This window comes from Sceloporus occidentalis, unplaced genomic scaffold (genome assembly GCF_023333645.1).
Source record: "Sceloporus occidentalis isolate IW3139 unplaced genomic scaffold, rSceOcc1.0.p SCAF_7, whole genome shotgun sequence".
Lineage (NCBI taxonomy): Eukaryota > Metazoa > Chordata > Lepidosauria > Squamata > Phrynosomatidae > Sceloporus > Sceloporus occidentalis.
In genome coordinates, this window is record NW_028316987.1 from 37,180,226 (window position 1) to 37,199,787 (window position 19,562).

Below are 19,562 nucleotides of genomic sequence, written 5' to 3' on the forward strand. Positions count from 1 at the left end.
CTTAAATCAGAAAACTTCCGGATCCAAAAAGAGTCAGGGGGAGCCCTCCTGGAAGTGGAGATGAACCAGGGGTACACCCAGGCAGCAGATTAGGTGGCCAAATCCAGACTGCATATCACTTTCAAGAATGCTAATTCACAGTTGATGGATGTGTTGTATATATTCTATGAACCCAGGGCTGGGTGCCTGCAGCACTACAAATACAATTCAGAAATAGAATTCCTGACCATTTCACCATCTTGGCTGGGGCTGATGGGAGCTGGAATCCAGCAACAACTGGAAGGCCACAGCTTACCTACCTCCTCTACAAGCCTTTCACAATGAAATTGGGTGGAAAGAATCTGGCTCTCAAAAGGATTAGACACATAATTTCTTTAAAAAGAAACCAATTTAGATTGGTTACTTTCTTTAGGGTTTTTTTTTTAAATCAAACTTTGTGTGTTCACCATCATACTTTCATACTGTTTCTGCAAGAAAATGGTTTAATTTTTGCAAATAGCAGACCTTTCAGAGTGACCTGTGTGCTGTTCTTCCATGAGAAACCTCCACCACTCCTTGAGTCCAAAACACAGAGATATATCATCAGGTTGAACAATGGGATTTCCAAGCAACCAGAAGCTGAGCCTTTTTACAAGAGGAGGCTACGGTCCACACTAACAGAATCAACTCTAGTGCTAAAAAATATATGTCAACAAATATGGCAAGCAAAATGGCCAACAGATTGCAAACGATCAATATATATCCCCATTCACAAAAGGAGTCACAAAATATTGAAGCAACTATAGAAGCATAGCACTAATCTCCTATGCAAGCAAAATTATACTCAAAATTCTGCACCATAGAGATTCCAACCATAAATGGAGAGAGAAATCCCAGAGGTTCAAGTGGGGTTTAGTTGAGGAAGAGGCACTAGGAACCACATTACAAGCATACGATGGCTAATGGAGCGCACCAAGAAATTCCGGGGGGGGGGGGGGATTTGTGTGTGCTTTATAGACAATAGCAAAGCCTTTGACTGCATAGACTATGGAATGCCCTTAAAGACATGAGAATGCCAACACACTTGATCGTCCTGATGAAGAATCTGTAATAGGACAAGAGGCTACTGTTAGAACAGAATATGGAGAAACAGAATGATTCCCGAATGGCAAAGGGGTCAGGTAAAGTTGCATTCTATAAGCCTATCTGTTCAACTTGTATGCAGAAAGTATTATACTAAAATGAGGCTTGGACCCAGAAGAAGAAGGAGTGAAAATAGGAGGAAGGAATATCAACAATCTAAGATATGCAGATGACACCATATTACTAGCAAAAAGCATCGCAGGTCTATAACTACTCCCAAGGAAGATCAAGGAACAAAGTGCAAATGCAGGCTTACTGCTGAGCATAAAGCAAACAAAAATAATGACCACAGGGAATCTACACATATTCAACCTAGACAATGAGGAACTTGAAACAGTAAGCGTTTTCATATCTTGGATCAAACATTGATCAGAACAGAGACTTAAGTCAAGAAATGAGAAGGAGACTAGGAATGGGGTGGGCTATGAAAGAACTAGAAAAGTCATGTTCAGTTGTAGGATCATAATTGTACAAGCCATTGTATTCCCTATTACCATGTATGAATGTGAGAGTTGGAGAGTGAAGAAAGCTGATGAGAAGAGAATAAATTCTTTTGAGATGTGGTGCAGGAGAAAAGTGCTGAGGATACTGTGAACAGCAAAAGAAGACAAAGACATGGGCCCTAGAACAGATCAAGCCATTGCAGTTTCAATATTTTAGAGAAACAATACTTTTCGGTTTCTCAGAAATAACTATAAGTTATTTTTAAAAACCTTGTTATTTTAAAAACCTAGAATGCTACAAGTTGCTGGCCAGTGGAGCAAAACTCTTTCTGTCTACCTTATTGCCACCTGAACACCCAGAACAGAGCCCAAGACAACTGCTGAATCAGCATCATGAATCAACACTTGAAGGCGATCATATTCCTCCTTCATGATTTAGAAACTAGTCATGACATATTTATGACTAGTTACAACCAAGTGTTCTATATGATCTACTTCTCTTAATAATGAATAAATTAATAAATGTGATCCAAGCTTGAATGGCCATACATGTGCTTTGGATAATATAATATTAGAGACAAATGATGCTGCCATTATTGTTGCTATGTGCCTTCAAGTCATTTCTGACTTACTGCAACCATATGACAAACCTATCATGGTGTCTTCTGGGGTTCAGAAGACACCATGATAGGTTTACCATAAGGTTCAGAGTGTGTGACTCACCCAAGGACACACAATGGGTTTCTGTGCCCGAGCACAGACATGGAACCCTAGTTTCCAGAGTCATAGACCAATGCTCAAACCATTACACTGCACTACACAACTATAAATTACCATGAAGCCTGCATATGCCTTGTTTGCTGTTGTTGAAGAGATTAGTATTATCATTCACCCTCTGCAATGATTAAAGCCCTCCACCTCAACTCAAGGTTTTGCTGTGATATCCCCCCTGCATGGTCATTCCATGGCTGATGGAGAGTACAGGGGATAGGAAACACATCTGATGATACCTCATAGCCAGATGCAGAGTGATAACAACATTCAGAGGCCTCTGGAAGCCCCAAAGGATCTTAGTGGATGATGTAACCATACTGTGTCTGACAACTGGGTGTAGCTAGATGTTTCTCTGATCCTCTTCCCACCCTCCACCAGCCATGGAATAGCCATACATGGGGAGGGGGAAGTTTCAGCAAAAATCTACATCTGGAGGTGGTGACCTGGTCAAAAAAATAGCAGTTTGGCCTGCAGAGCTCTATGCTATGTTGGGCAATGTAAAATCTCAGCCAGTATTTTCCAGTGGCTTAGTAGCTACCTAAGTAAAGTAAGTGAAAAATGGCAATAAAACTGTTTTAATATTTGTTTAAAAGGACACCTCATCCTGATTATGTTATGTAACACTGAAATAATATAAGTCCCCTGATTATAAGATTCAATATGAAGACTTATGCAACTATTCCTAGTGGAACTTTGCACAGGAGCATGACAACCTGAACTGGAATTACAGAAAGAGCCCTGCATGCACTTGTTCCATGTATAGAAGTCATAGCAGAAGCACATCCAAGCTTGAAGGGACATTAGACAATACAATATTAGAGACAAAATGTAACCCAGAATATCTAAAAGAAAAAATGGTTGTTGGATAATAGGATGTAATTATCCATACTTTTTTTTAAAACAGAATTTTCAAAAGCAGTTTAAAAAAAAACTATTGGGTTAATGATGTTCTGTTTAGTTGCTTATAAAGTGGTAAAGTTAAGAATCCATAGTTGAAGACATATGGGTAAAATCTGTCCTATTGTTACTCACCCTCTCCCTTTAGTTAATAATTTAGAAGTAAAAGAGAGAAAAAGAACACCTGGTTAAGAACAGAAATTTCTGGCATGTTACTTTGAGGCATGTCCAGAATTTGGAAAAGAGCTTTTGGGACAATTTTTCTGTTAGTTAGAATTTAATACTCAGTCTTCTTAGGACCCAGCCTATCATGTGAGTGAGTCCCTTAATTTTCAACAAACCGATAAATGTTTGCAAGCAAAAAATATTTTATATATATGAAATAAAATTATCACGGTCCAACACAGGCTTAAGCAAACTCAACTCCACTGATTCAATAGGTTTAGGTGAGCTTAATATTATCAGTTATAGCTATAAGCCACACAATGGGAACACAGCATAGGCTTTTCTGAAATATATTGAACTTGATATATGACTGCTGTAAAGGAAAGGTTATCCCTGATACAATCCATTTTTTTTACAAATTAGTACTTTCATATGCCAACCGTATATGTCAACCATGTCACCTAGACCTTATTTATGATCCAGATGACAGTATTTGTAATATGAACTGTATGATATCATGTTCAAAATTGACATGATATTTTAAATAAATAATTAAACTGGATGTATAAACATTGCAATGTGGCTGAAAAGCAAGGGCATGCTCTAGCTCAGTAACAGCGTGGAATTTCAACTTCTGTTTGAGTGGAGCATACATTGGCCACAAGAGTACATATATAGTGAATTCCTGCCTTCCAGGATACAAAGGTTTCCCATGATGTTTTCAGATTCATTCATCAGATTCAATGTAGTCTTTGTAGTTATAGACAGTCTTTAAATATATTCTGGCTTGGACAGAGCCTGCATCTCCTGCCCTTCTGTTCTCTCTCTGAAAGTCCCCAAATTTCCTGATCTTCTTCTTGGTCTAGAGAACAAAACATATCAAAATGAATCCACAGAATACAGGCAGTAAGCACTTGTTCTTTATAGAAAGATAGAGAGAGGGAGAGAGAGAGAGAGAATTTTATAGATAAAAACTTATAAATCAAAGTTAATCCTACTTAGAATAGACACAGTGAAATTAGCAAGATATAACCAAGTTGTCATTAACAAGTCCTAGCTGCTTCACTGGGTCTGTTATTATAGGTAAGGATATCATTGGATTTAACTCATGCATAGTGAGGTCTACAGATCACCTGTATCCATATCTCTTCTTCTGCCTAGGTATTTTCTGTGCAAAAAGACCATATGCATATTTTGTGCAGGTTAAGGCAATTCTGTTAGATGCAAAAAAAACATGTTTTTGGGCCATTTAAAATATTTTTACATATGATTTCCAGCCTTATTCATTTCATCCTTATTAATTTCAAGGTACACTTAAAAATGCTGGTTAAGGTCTATGTAGCCTGGATTCACACTGTCTGAAAGACTGTGGGCCCAAACAGACTGGCCAAAATAAAGCTGCTTCGGGTCACTTTGGAGGTATGCTGTTTAAATGATACACAAATCTTAAGAGGCCAGAAGGACTGGAGCGTGGCTTTGGAACAGCTTCCAGCCTCTTAGGTCGCATGCGTCATTTAAACAGCATACCTCCAAAGTGACCTGAAACAGCTTTATTTTGGCCTGTCTGTTTGGGCCCTGTATCTCCCGATATGAACCTGCCCAAGTTGTGAGATCCCCTTTCAATCACATCATCTTCACAGGATTGTACACTGAGGATACAGAAAAGGACCTTCTCAGTGGCTGATTCCAAGCTGTGGAATTCCCTTCCATGGGAGGTTAGGCTCTCCTTTCACTGGCAGGAAAAGGCATTCAATTTAAACAGGCATTGATGATTTATGCAGCAGTATCTTTTTATAGGAGGGGTATGTTGTATTTTGTATCTTTAATGTTACATTTTAAAAAATGATTTCAGACTTTTTTGAATTAGTTGACCTAATATAATTGTTTGTTTAATTGTGTTTTAACTTTTATTATCATTGAGTTTTTAGCTCTGGCTCATTTTGACCTTGTTGTGAACCGCTTTGGGTCCATGGTCGGAGAAAGGTAGGAAGGACGGATAGCTATTGTTTACACAAAAATTGAAACACTGACCTACATCTCATATACAACATGTGAAGTGGTAAGCCTCTGTCAGGGTGGCACAAGTTCAGACTTCATGTAGGGGTAGGGAGGTCAAAACGAGGCTCTTGATCCCCAAATGAGAATTCTGGGCCTCCCCATGACATTTTCCTTCTGCATCCATAGGAAATTTTTATTGGTGGCAATGCTCTAATTTTGTGTCTCCTCCCCATAGCTACACCCCAGGAGGCCAGGAGGCTCACATGCTCAAATACTTTTCCATAGCCTCACCCAACCATCCTGCTTTCCCACAAATCTTGGGCAGCAACTCTTTTCCTTCTTCCTCTGTCTCTTTCTCCCCTCCACTCTCTTCATTCAAATGTTTCATGTAATGTTGTGTACATTTGTAGTCATCCTCAATGCCCACTTAATCTCTGATTACAAAACAGTTCAGTGATCAGTCACCATGTACCAGCAAAGTCAATCAGAATGCATGGTCTGTTATTCCACAGCTTTGAATGAGATGATGTTGGGCCTTATATAGAAAGGTTATCCATAGTATGGTTCCACAAAAGTGTCCTTTCATACTCTACTTTCACTCCTCAAGAGTTCCCTGCCTGCCTGAGTGTCCGGGGGTCCTTAATCATTCAAGTTCAAAGACAGATCTCGCTATAGGCATAGCTCACCTGCTGATTGTAATGTTCGGCCAAACTCTTGTTTGCGGAGATTAAGCTACTTAAATGCCTGGGTACTGTAGAAATTAGAACGTTGGATTAGGAACAGCTAGACCCAGGTTTAAATCCCTGCTTAACCTTAAAGGTCACAATCTAACCCATCCCAAAGGTTTGCTGAGATGATAAAGAAGGAGAACCACATATGGCACTTGCAACCTTGAGGTAACAAATAAATAAACAAAATAAATTAAAGTGAAAGTCTAATACCTGAAAGCCTGGCAAAGCTTCTCACTGAAGATACAATAGATGATGGGGTTGATGGCACTGTTTAGAGCTGGCAGATTCTGAATGATTACTGCTGCATAGAAGCGTTCTTTGGTTTCTGGAAGGATGCTGAAGTTATCCAGGATATCAAAGAGAAAGTAAGGACTCCAGCAGAGTACAAATGCTGCAAGAAATGGAATGAGACGTTTGGAATGAGGTCAGATTTAATGGGATGAGTAACCCTAGGAGATCTGGCTGACACTGTCTCATCTGCTTTTGTAAGAGTATTTGCACATTGAAATGGAACTGCTGTTAAATCTACAGAACTTCATGTAAAGTTGTGCAGACTGACCCTCTAGAAAATGCAAATACCTAAACATCTTTGTTTCAGTGATCAGCTCTGCACAGAATCCAACTATAAATGTAGAACAAATAATTCAGCACCACAAATATAGAAAGCTTTTTTAAAAAAAGGATTCTGTTTCCCTAACCTGAAACATCCTGTTTAATGGATTACAGTTATTAAATACTGAAGGAGCTTTGCTTTTTAAGAGGAGGTGCTCAAAAGTATTCCTATATCTTCTTATGCTCTTCAGTGAGTGGAACTAAGCTTTTCTCTTACCTAATCCATTTGTTGCAGATTCCAAGCACAGGAGTGGGAAAGCTCAACTACAACTGCCTCATTTGCACATCCTATTGGCAAACAGACACTTAAGAAGAAAATGTGGTGGAGCTCAACCCTTTTATTTCAATTTACCAATCCCCCTGGATTAATCCAGGCAAGCAGGCCATTTAACTACTGGAAAATAATCACGTTAAAGTGTGAGTGCATATCCAATTAAATCATTATCAGATACAAAGGAGCACCATCTAATGTGCCCCCTGTATTAAGTTTTATTAGCCAGTTTAATTCAAATCTTAACACTTTAAACCAGGGATTCTTCAGCTTTGTCATTCATAGCTTCCATAGCAAATGAAGATCCAAGTTTAAATAAGGAAAGGGAATAAAAGTGTTTGGTTGACAGAATTCATTACTTCTCTGTGCCTTTATATAGGGGAAATTAAAAGTGGGGAGAAGAAGGAAGCAAAGATTATAAGGGCTGATAATGCTTGTGATTGGTACAAGAGAACTGTACCCATTCTATGACCAATTTGCTTATGTCAAGTTTTGCCATGTGAAGTACATTTTATGTTATTCAATGTAAGTTCAGTACCCATATATTTTTACAGTGTCTGCCTCACTGTAATAGCAGGAATTAGAACATATTACTTTGGGCAACAACATCCAGAATGGCCATTTCTCATCTTCTTCTAGCTGAAGGAATTGCATGTTAATTTTTTTTTAATTCATTCTTTGCTAGATAATTTTTTCAAAAATCCCATTAGGCAGGAAAATAAGAGCATTTATTACTTTAGGCATTTATTACTTGAGTCTAGCAGATAGGACTAGACGTAACTGTGTTGATTATAAGTATGCCGCTATGGAAGACTGCTTTCATTGCTGCAGAAGGAGAAATCAGCTGAGTCAATTGCTTATTTACAGCACACCAGGCTAAAGAAAATGGAATCTATCACTCTGCCTTAATTTGTCCCAGCAGAGACTCAGTAGCAGACTCTTTTCTTCCTTTGGATTTTTGTTTGCTTTGCTTTGCATTTTAAGTGCAAAAGGTCACCCGCAGAGAATGTTCACTGCTTACATAAACAGTGGAGATAAAGGTAAAATTGTTCTTCTATTGTACTTCAGATTGCAGGTGGAGACAACATGTTTTACAGAAAAGGAAAGCACAAATCTCCCTGCAGATAGAAAACTGAGTATCTGCTGGCAGACTGCTAGTCAAGTCTTCTCTGAAGAACCTGGAAACGTTATGTTTTGAACAGCAGCTAGGATCCAACTGCTGAGATGAACAGAGTTTTTTAAAAAAATATTGAAGGGGTTGTTGTTTTTTGAATCCACGCAAAGCTGATTGCTCCCATGTCTCTGTACAGCAAACCATACTCTCCTGATGTCAAACAAGAGGAAAGGGATTGTGTCTTTTCCCCAGAGACAGTGGATTTTTAACAACATGTATCAATTCTAAACCATGGTTGTCTTGGGCAGCTTTGAACAGCCCATTATGAATGTTGAAAAAGCAAAATTTGCAGTCACCCACCAGAAGCAGATTCAGCCTGCCTTTGATGCAAGCAAATGATTTCTCACCACATGCTGATGACATGACAGCTCATGGGCTGAGCAGGGACATAGGAAGGGGGCTTATCCTACTAGTTTGGACTAACGTGCCCCATGACACTGCTTGGACTGTAGGCTGATGCTGCAATAGGCATGGAGCCCAGAACAGGGGAATGGTGGTGGTGGGTGGTTTCAAGCCTCCTAAACTAGACTTAGGCTTCTCTGCAACAATCTGACAAAACTGGATCACCAGGAATCATATGTAGTTGAGCCTCCTCATGTATGATCATGTACTAATTGATCAAGTGCTAAGAACTATTTAGCCAGTGATTATTGTTGAGCTCTTCCAGGAATATGTCTGCCTGCAATCTATCCTATGCACACTTACTGAACATATGGAGGGCACTTCTATGAAGACATTGTGCTTGTAAGAAGATATTTCAACGATAATAGTTGGGAAAATAATTTTCTCTCCTCCTGCAAGTAGGCAAAATCAATAACAACTTGCCTGCCAGTTATGAACTCCCAATTTTAAATACAGTTCCAGGGTCACTGGCTATAGATCTGTTTCCAAATGGAATAAAAATGTGGCAGCTGTGCAAGAAGGCATTCTTTCTGCAGCAATAGAAGTGAAATGCTGATCTGCACATGCTAGTCTTGTGCCATATGAATTAGACTTGTGAACATGATCGATATACATTTCAGCTCTCAGGAAGCCTCCATCGACCCAAGAAAAAGGGAAGCCTGCAATATTTAGGTTACATGGTATCTGTTGTCACTCACCAAGGATTATTACCACACTGTACTTGATAGCTTTGATTTTTGCCTTTGATATGAGTCCTCGATGGGAGTAGCTTGTGCAGAATTTGCCATCTGTAAAAAGAAGAGAAACAATAAGTAAATAAACGGGGTGTGTGTGTGTGTGTGTGTGTGTGTGTATCTGTCTCTGTCTCTGTCTCTTTCTGTGTATTCACTGTTTCCTTTTACCATTTGCTGCTCCTCCATTCCTGGGGTGATGGAAGCAAGGCTTTCCCATTCTTCAGGCAACTGCACAGCTAAAACTTTTCCTCAAGTTTAATGATGGCTATTAATAGTTAAACATGATTAACAATGGGAGCTAGATAATGCCCTGAAGACGCATGACCCAGCAATCAAGTGGAAAATAAAGGCATCTTTGCTAAATATCCTTCCCTGTATGTACCCTCACTTCTCCCATTACCTTGGACTCCATGAGCCATTTTTGGTTTAGTTCCTGCTTAGTAAAATGTCTCTCCCAAGCCTCAGTGCACCGAAGGATACAAAAACATGATGAAATTGTTCCCCACCTAGTGGGTGTGAGGGATTATATTTAGCAATATTCCCCAAAAGAAGAAAACAACAACAAAAAACTGGGTAGCTGGGCACAGCAGGGTGGTGGTGCAAGGTCCCTCCAAGGTCCCATGGGAGGGCTAATGCAGTCCCCGAATACTTGACTGTTGCCCATCCCTGACATGAGGCACTGCAGTGTGCTACAACATGTACATGGCTGAGCAACATTTTGTTTGCCCCAAGAACTGGCATCCCTTTACAGAAATAAACATTCATATGTCCTTTAACAAGCTCCCCAGATATTCAATGTATCACTTTCTTTGGCTGCTACACCATCCAAGGGTCCCAATACAAAATGGGTCACTTTGAGAATGAGGCAGGGTGGCATTTTGTGGGATGATGAGGCAGGATGGTGGTATTGTTCTTTTAACATCCTCCAGATGTTCTGGACTTCAAATCAAGGGATCATGTAAGAAGGCCACCATTGCCCCAAGCCTGTCATAAATGATGGCATGAACATCATTTCCTGTTGAGGAATCTTGAAAGTCAAAGAGACCATTACAGAACTTTGACACCAGTAAACAATGTCATGGCTCCATCCTATGAAATTCTGGGGTTTACAGTTTGCCATGGCTCTAGAGCTGTCTGGCCAAGAATTCTAAATACATCATGAAACTACAGAACCCTTCCATAGCAAAGAGCTTCCATAGGATAGAGCTGTGGCATCTAAAGAAGAAACAAAGTGCATTAACTGTGGAATGCGAAAGATGAAGCATCACCAGGCTCCATTACTTTCAGTCAATGGTGTCACCAGGCTTGGTGACCCCCAGTGTGTGGGAAGGACTGCTGGGGGGCAGCAGAGGCCTGCTCTGGTCCCCCTGCTCACCCCTCATGAATTCATTACTAGCTCGACTTTCTCTTCAGGGAGAGAGCTGGGCCAGCGAGAAAGCCACAAGGGGCATGCTCCTCTGTCACCCTTGTCACTACCTTGGCTCCCTCCACTCAGCTCCTTCCTACCCAATGTGGGGGCAACTGCCAAGTGGGGGGCAATGGTAACAGTCTGCCTCCTCCTGCTGCTCACTCCTCATGGCTTTGTTACAGGTCTAGCTCTCACCCCAGGAAGGAAGCTGGGCTGGTGGCAAAGCCCCTCCAAAGCCCTTGCTGACACCTCGGCTCCCTCTCCGGGAAAGGAGCCAGGAGGCAGTGAAGCCATGAGGGGCGTACTTGCCCCTCTGCCACAGCAGGTCGAGGACCCCACTAGGCTATGGGGTGTCACCTGGTGTTTTCCGCACCCCTTGCACCTGCTCATCCATGCCACTGCTTTCAGTTCTGGATATTTTGCAGTCTGTTCTGCTGAAACACTTCTTTTGCACTCTTCAACAACAACAAGAGCAATTTGAGCCTTTGGAAAAGTTCAGCAGACAGCCTTATTTATCAAGGCTTGGTTTTAGAGGCTTGGGGCCCGAACAGACAGGTCAAAATAAAGCTGTTTCGGGTCACTTTGGAGGTATGCTGTTTAAATGACACACACACCTTAAGATGCCAGAAGCTGCACCAAAGCCTCACTTCATCCTTAGGACTGGAGCGTGGCTTTGGCATGGCTTCCAGCCTCTTAGGACTCATGCATCATTTAAATAGCATACCTACAAAGTGACCCAAAGCAGCTTTATTTTGGCCTGTTAGGGGTCATTTTTTTAATGTTCAAGTTCCCCCAACACATGAAGGCTGTTAAAAGTCATTCAAAAATCTGAAACATTTTATTCAACAGGCTATGTATGCATTTCTGTTGTATGGCCATCATACCCAAGCTGCCTGCCCAGAGAATTGTAAGTTTTTGCTGAGAAAACAACTTAAGTTTAAAGGTTTTGATTCTTTATTCCAGGCATTCGATCTAAATCTATTCATTAATTTTTCAGACTATCTTTAAATAACATTCACTGTACTGAAAAGTTTTATATAAAAAATAAAATGACTGGGTATGCTGCAGTGACCCCTCACTCAGGATAAAGCCCTGATTGGGTTTGATTAGTTATGGAAATATGCTGTGGAAAGATGTGGAAGAAGGCCTTCCCTCCTGTTGCAACTCAATTATGGAACACCCTCCTCTTAGAGGACCATTTGGCACCAATGTTGCTGTCATTTTGATGCAAAATAAAAACATGGGGTGGCATCCTTTTCCATTTTTTTTGTGAGCCTGTAAGACAGACTTAGAATCTCATAACGTTTGGGTTTCATGTTTATAACTCCTAATGACAGAATATGACCACAAAACCCTACTTCTTAAGCCAGGCAACAGTGCAGCAGTGAATGAGTTTCCAAGATGCCCAAGATCGAGGCACTGGGATATGACAACTGCTGGGCTCTCCTTGGTCATGAAGTGTGTTGAGACAATGGATCTCTCCAGCTGCCTGTCTCAATGTTTCCCATGACTAGGAGAGTTACTTACTAAATCCTTTGGAGCCTAATCAGCTTTATACAAATCCACACATGTGCAAGGTCAGAAATCATTTGAAACTATTTTAATTAGTTTTAATCTATCTTCTTTTAATTTGATTAATTGTTTAATGTGGTTTTAGCCTTTTAAAATCATTTTTTTTATTTTTTTAAGATTAGTCAAGTTGATTTTATTGTATGCCACCCTGAGATCTTTAGAAGATATAAATATTTTAATAACTATTTCAATGAATAAATAAATAAATCCAATTTCCAAATGGGGTACCCTTGAAAAGCAATGAAATGAAATGAATGAATGAAAAAAAAATCAACAAATAAGTTTCATGTCTGGTATCTGTATGTGTCTATTATTTGAGGTTTGACAGCTTATGAGATTTCATAAAATTGAAAGGGAGATGTCAGTAAGTATTCAAATGCAAATTTTAATTCTGCTCCATAATTTGCATGTTCAAGAGCCTGAATGGCAATCAGGGGAATTCAAATATTTGTAAATACACATTTCAGTTCTAGTACAATTGGATCAAATTGGTATTGTTTGTAAAACTGGATCAACTTTGTCTTGATTCAGAAAACTTTTAGAAAGTTATGAATTCATTATATGCATTAACAATATTTTTATTTTTCCAGTATCATTGCACATTTTCATTTTCATAACGATAAAAAATCTATTTGGCTAATCAGCATATCAGTTTAAATGTACTTAAAAGTTTTTTTTAGAAACAAAAGCCATTATTTTTTTGTGTGTGGTCTCAATCTATTTAATTAATGGTAATGGTTTGAGGTACTTCAGCAGACTATCCGTGTGTATCTTTTTCTAATTAGGCCATAGCAACAGGGATAACAACGTGTTTGACTTCACATTATTCATTCATTTTCCCTTAATAGTCCAGATAAGATCCATTTTTCATTCAAAGACATAGCTGTCTTTGAATATGTATGCAATTGGTATGCAAAGTGATCTTGTAGATCTTTGACACTAACTGAAAGATAAATGTTGGTAGCCTGAGCTTTCACAGACTTGAGCCTACTTTCTCTGAGGAAGTATCCATCTGAGGAAGTAGGCTCAAGTCTACAAACACTCAAGTACCAACTTCAATTTTTCAGTTAGTCTCAACAGTGCTGTAAGATCCTTTTACACACATGTTTGATGGCATTTGAAAATTGAGTTCCAGGCTTATTGTACCAACAATTAACAATAACCATTTCCACAGCCTCTGTGATAAATTCACACTCCTCACTGTTACTATGTGCTGAACGTTAACACTTGCAAGAGCACTTCCAAAATACTTACCAGAACAGTTGGACACGATTATAGCATGGGCTTTACTCTTAGCCCATATTGTCCGAATCACAATGAAGTAAATAACACTAGAAATGGAAAGAGGAAAGCAAGACAAATAAGTTAATTATAATTTGTTTTATTTTATATATACCGCTATTCCAAAGATCATAGCGGTGAACAGCAAGTAAGCTAATTAGCAAGTAAGCTAATTAATAATTATTATTAATTATTAAGTTAATTATAGTTGTTGTTGTGTGCCTTCAAGTTGTTTCCGACTCATGACAACCCTAAGGCAAATCTATTATGGAGGTTGTTTGTTTGTTTGTTTGTTTGTTTTGGGCAAGATTTGTTCAGAGGAGGTTTGCCATTGCTGAGGGTATGACTTGCCCAAGGTCACTCAGTGGATTTCTATGGCTGAGTGAGGATTCAAATGCTGGTCTCAAGAGTTGTAGTCCAATGCTCAAGGTAAACTCAAAAGATGTTATCCTATCTCAGGACCAGTTTCCCAAGACTTTGTACAGTACATTGTGGATTGGATCCACATTGAATCATATTTGGAGCAGAGTTAAGTTAGTGGCAAGTCCCATTGATTCCAGTGGACTGGAACCAGGAACGTACAAGTAAAGCAATTACTTGTAATGAGGTACCTTTAAGGTAATGAGTGATCCCTTTTGGTGAATATCTTTTACATCCCTAGTAATAAACAACCAAACACCATGCAATGAATTACCTTTAATCAATGTAATGAATAACACTAACACATTGCTCTCCTGTCTCTATATAATGCAGTGTATTGGTGTTGCTCATTACATTGTTTACAAAGTAATTAATTGCATTGTGTCTGGTTGTTCGTTATTGGCTAATTTCCCTTCTCTACATCCCCAGTATTAACCCAAATGTGTGGGGCTTGTAGAACCTCCACTCACAGCTGCAATCTATATTTAAGTAATTTGGGGAATATATACTTTGGCTTTGTGAAAGTGAGTAACATATGCAGGAATTAAGCACCAGCCATACTGGTAATAACATGGGGAACTATGGGCGGGTTATAAACCGCCGCTTTGAGGCGGTCTGCCGCCGCCGCCGTTTGCTCTGTGTGGGAGCCGCAGCAGCCACACTGCGCGGCTCCTGCACGGACCGAAAAAGAAGCTCCAAAATGGAGCTTCTTTAAGCGGCGCCTCTATGACGTCGCGAGGCGCCAGGGGCAGACTCGCGACATCATAGATGCCGCGACACGTGCGGACGCACAGCGTCCGATACGTAAACATGGCGGCCCCCATGTGGAAGGGGCGCCGCCATGTTGTACGTATGGAATACGTACTAGGGTTAGGGGGGTGCAGAAGCACCGCCCCTTCCTAACCCTAATACGTTTTCCATACGTATTTTTTGGCGGTTTGTAACCCGCCTATGTGAACTTTCATTAGAAGAAATATAAAAGAGCATACATCTCTCTCTCACACACAGCATACAGAGATAAATGACTTTAGAAAAGTGCAAAGAGACTGCAGAGTTTTAGGATTGGATAAGGGGATATTTCTACTGATCCTGAAGAGATGGTCCATAGAAAACCGAACAGCAGGAGTGGCTTAGACCATGAGACTTGAGCATGCCAGAGAGGCAGACTGAAACTTGACAGCAACAGTCATCAAACAAAGGGGGACAGGCTGCAATAAAAGACTAAGGCCTGTTACAGACTGCCAAAATAAAGCTGCTTCGGGTCTCTTTGGAGGTATGCTATTTAAATGATGTATGGGTCCTAAGAGTCCGGAGGTCGCGCCAAAGCCACACTCCATTCCTTAGCACTGGAGTGCAGATTTTGGTGCAGCTTCCGGATTCTTAGGATGCATGCATCATTTAAATAACATACCTCCAAAAAGACCCGAAGCAGCTTTATTTTGGCAGTCTGTAACAGGCCTAAGTTTGGGGGTGCTATTTATGCTTTTAAGCCAACCCCAATTCACAGAGCTTCTATGGGAACTCAAAGCTTGACTGCCCCTCAATGGAACCTGAGAAGGTTTCCAAAGTAGAGAGTTTGTTTTGATATTTGGGAGATGAGAGGGGTTGATTTTGATCGATGATGCTTCATGGACTTTACAATACCTGGACAAGATCTAGAGTCCCCAGAAAGGAGAGGACAGGAAGGAGTCTTTAGGAATACAAAAGAGATGAAATTGGGATTCTGGTCTTGTTTTATTTAGCAGAACTCCTCTTCTGGCTTTCTGTTTCTGTCAGAAATGCAGAAGTGGTGGGGTGGAATAGGGGCACTCTTCCAGCAAACTCTTCCATTCCCACATTCTTCTCTCTTCCTTCTGTTTGTTTATTAAATTACATATTGAATTTGTTTTCCACTGAAGATGATTCTGAAGTGTATGCTGCATGGGTTTTGATTTAAAACTTATAGTTCTCCAAATGCTTAACCTGATTATTGACCATTTTCTCTTTCCCCTCTCCCATACCTGATAGACTGCAACTTGGGGATGTTAAGTAGTGATCTAATTAAAGAGCTGGATAGTGGGGTGAGGATTCATTGAGGTTTGCGATGTACAGTGCACCTGTGTCATACGCACGTGCAATATATGCGTCTTTCAGCATATGCTGAAAGCCGCGCCGTAAGAAGCCTTGGCATCCCCCGGAAGGGGTAATGGCACAGGCACCTGCGGTGCACACACCTTGCCACACCATGGGCTTGGGCACAGACCCCATTATTTTTAATGGGGTTCGAGCATACATGGAATTCCCTTTATGTGGGTGGAGGGGTCTGGAACAGATCCCCTGCATAAGGGAAGGGCCCACTGTACTTACTTTTATACAAACTTTAAACATACTTTTAATTGCTGTCTGAATTTAAATCTCTTTTTCTGTATTCAGTTAGCTTTTGCAAGTTAAAAAGATTTTGCTTTCTTCCTAAAATACGACTTGAAGCCTTTTGCTTTGCACATACAAGTCACAGATGCAAAAGCGGTCAGTTTGCCTGGTGCAGGACTGAGAAACTGAAACCCAACAGTGGAGATTAACACATGCAAAAATAAAGGGTCTTACCCGTGCTGGGATACAGTCACTTACAGGATGCAATTGGGAATTATCGCACAAAAAATGCCATTGATGCTGCTGGGCGACTGCATCCCGGCTGCATCCTGGCTCCCAGCCACACCCAGCTGGCCAATTTGCAAACATGGGAGCTTACCGATTGCATCCTGTAAGTGACTGTTACCCCAGCAGGTGTAAGTCACTTTATTTTTGCATGCAATAATTTCCAATGTGTTACACACATTCAGATATACAGTCAGCCCTCCACATTTATAGCTTTGACCTTTGTGGATTTGATTATTTGCGGATTTGATCAATATGTTCTCTCTACGTGCTCTAGTGTGATTCTGCCAGGGGATGATGACAGAGTCATACTGGAAAACCTAGAGATTCAAAGGAAAAATGTTTATTTAGGCATTTGTAGGTTCTCCAGCTCAATTCTATGGTCAACTTCCACAGGATGTTGACCACACAGTTGTGCTGGAGGACCTAGAGATTCCTAGAGGTGTCCCCTCGGATAAAAAAAAGCATGTTTTTTTTTATTTGCAGTTTCTCCACTTTCACAGGGGTCCTGCTCCTTTACCCCAGCGAATGTGGAGGTCCCACTATACCAGGAATTGATGGCGGAGTTGCTGACTACTTCCACACATTCCTGTACCAGTCCTTTTTTTTCTCATTCTTCCTCTACCTGTAGAAAAGCAAAAAAAGGGCAAAGGGATGTTCATTTTTTAGGTTGCAACTTCGTAACCTCATCTGAGTCAGTCACTTGTACTTTGATAGCATTCTTCTGGTGCTTCTCTTTTAGTCCCTATATCAGTGAAGTTGTTTTAGACTGGGGTGGGCAACTGTCAGGTGCTAGGAGAATTTGGAAGACCTCTGCCCACTGCAGGCTTCCTGAAAAATAAAACTAAACTGTTGTTCCCTTAAAATCCCTTCAAATGCTCTTAAAGGCATTTCATTTAAGAGTTAAAAAAGCAGACTTTTAACAGGATAAAAGTGTCTTTGGCCAGTACTTATCACACAGTGTTGTGTCTATCCTGTTGCTGCCTTGCATTCCATTTGTTACTGTTATGCATCTTTTCACTGATGGACAAAACCCATCAATAGGCTCTCAGTCTCGCTAATCTTCCATTACTGCCTTTGTGTGATATGTACTGCCATTGCAGTTTCGCTTCTCAGGCACTCACATGGTGTGAGTGGGCATGAATCTGTTCCTCTCCCTCTCTCCTTTCCCCTTGCAGCAGTCATGGTGGCCAACACATTCCCAAAGCTGACTGCTGTGTGCACATCCATACAGCAGCCAGTTTTGGGAAGTGGTTGGCATCCATAATCACTTGTCAGCCCTTCCTCCTGGAAGATGATTTTAACACCATGGAAAACAGATCACACAACCATGGATTGCCAAAGCACTATTGTGGGAGAAAGTGTGATCAGAAATGATGCCAAACAAGTGTGCTTCCATTCTTAAATGGAAGACTTGGATTGTGGCAGGACAGCAGGCTGGTGTGATAAAGTCCTAAATGCCATAGGGGACATTGCATCTCCTCTTCCTTGCCACCACTATGTTGCTATGAACTAGATTTAGGGTTGTGTAGCATTACTAAGGGGTTGCCAGGGTGTGGACTACATCAAGTGACACCCTCAAACACCTAACTTTTGGCAGAAATGGGCTGTGACATTCATCTCTTTCCCTTTAAAATGCTTTAAGAGGTGGTGGGAGTGGGGTGAAGCTCAGTGCAAAAAAAAAAAAAAAAGGAGAGGCCTCAAAAATTTTAAAATTAAAATTTCAAATGTCAAAATTGTAATTTTTAATTATTTTTTTTAAAAAATGAATTTTAATTTTTAAAATTCTTTTTAAATTTTCTTGAAAAACATCACATTTTAACCATATCTTCACTATGTATATGCAAATACCTTAAATATATGTAAATACATTTAGGTTGTGGTTTTGATATTGTAATTTGAAGATATAATTTTAATTTTGCTAGTTGTTTATGTCACAACTATCAGCTCAGCATTACATTCAGTGGTATATGGGAATTACAATTTACGAGTAACAGTGCAAAAAAGCTTTACTAAGGATTCTGTATGGTGTGAAATGAGAGGTCAATGGGGGGGGGGACACCATGAGTTACTACATCAGGTAGTAATTACACCAGGTGACACCAACCCTAGTGATGCCACTGGCTGGCAATCTGCTTGCACTATAGTGTACAGTACAGCAAGGGAAGGCCTAGAGGGGTGATAAGAAAAAAAACTTTACTTAATCCTCTTCTCCATTTCTGAAACTACTTACTTCCAGAGGTGTGAATACAAGGCCATCCAAAAACATTCTGCTCCCTGATGTAAATGGGAAGATGGCTTCGCCATCCCATCCCATTTACAGAAACTATTTGGACAGGCAGTTGAAAGTTCCTTCAACCTGACAGTGGTTGAGCATCCTACACTATACCTGAGGAAACAAGCTAATTTAGGAATTCATCACATTCTAAAAAAAACATAAATTACCTCCTCTGAATTGAAGTCTCTTCCAGGATGCAGCTGGGTTCTATTACACGCACTTTGCCACCAATGCTGCTTCCCAGCTGCAACTCACCTAAAATCCGGCTAGAATTCACCTTCACCTGGGTCATTTGCAAAGTCGTGAAGCTCCCGGCTTTGCAAATCAGCCATCTGAGGGCCATCTGAGCATAGATTCAAGCCAGGTTTTAGGTGGGATGCAGCTGGGAGACAGCATCGGCTGTAAAATGTGTGTGATAGAACCCGGCTGCATCCCGGAAGAGACTTCAGTTCAAAGGAGGAAAGTTGCTTTTTTTTACAATGAGATAAACTCCTTAGATATTCAGGAAGGTTGTGTGGCATATTCAAGTCTCTCCTGCAATGGAGGGAAACAATCGGCAGGTTCATGAAGACTAGATGGAAAGCAGTCACTTCCCCCATCTTCTATCTGAAGGGCTCCATTTTAGTAGTCACTTTGCTGTGTCTGA

General features: G+C 40.5%; 1 protein-coding gene across 1 annotated transcript in view; it reads right to left on the bottom strand.

The window, feature by feature from the left end:
* Window positions 1-4,092: 4,092 nt before the first annotated feature.
* The window catches only part of NPSR1 (neuropeptide S receptor 1), a 74,942-nt gene continuing 59,472 nt past the window's right edge, over window positions 4,093-19,562 (bottom strand). The window contains exons 6-9 of the mRNA XM_089531278.1: window positions 13,558-13,634; window positions 9,288-9,377; window positions 6,341-6,521; window positions 4,093-4,263 (exon numbers count right to left, since the gene is read on the bottom strand). Of these exons, the coding sequence (XP_089387404.1) occupies window positions 4,173-4,263; window positions 6,341-6,521; window positions 9,288-9,377; window positions 13,558-13,634 (439 nt within the window). The 3' untranslated portion in view covers window positions 4,093-4,172. The remainder of the gene's footprint in view (window positions 4,264-6,340; window positions 6,522-9,287; window positions 9,378-13,557; window positions 13,635-19,562) is intronic.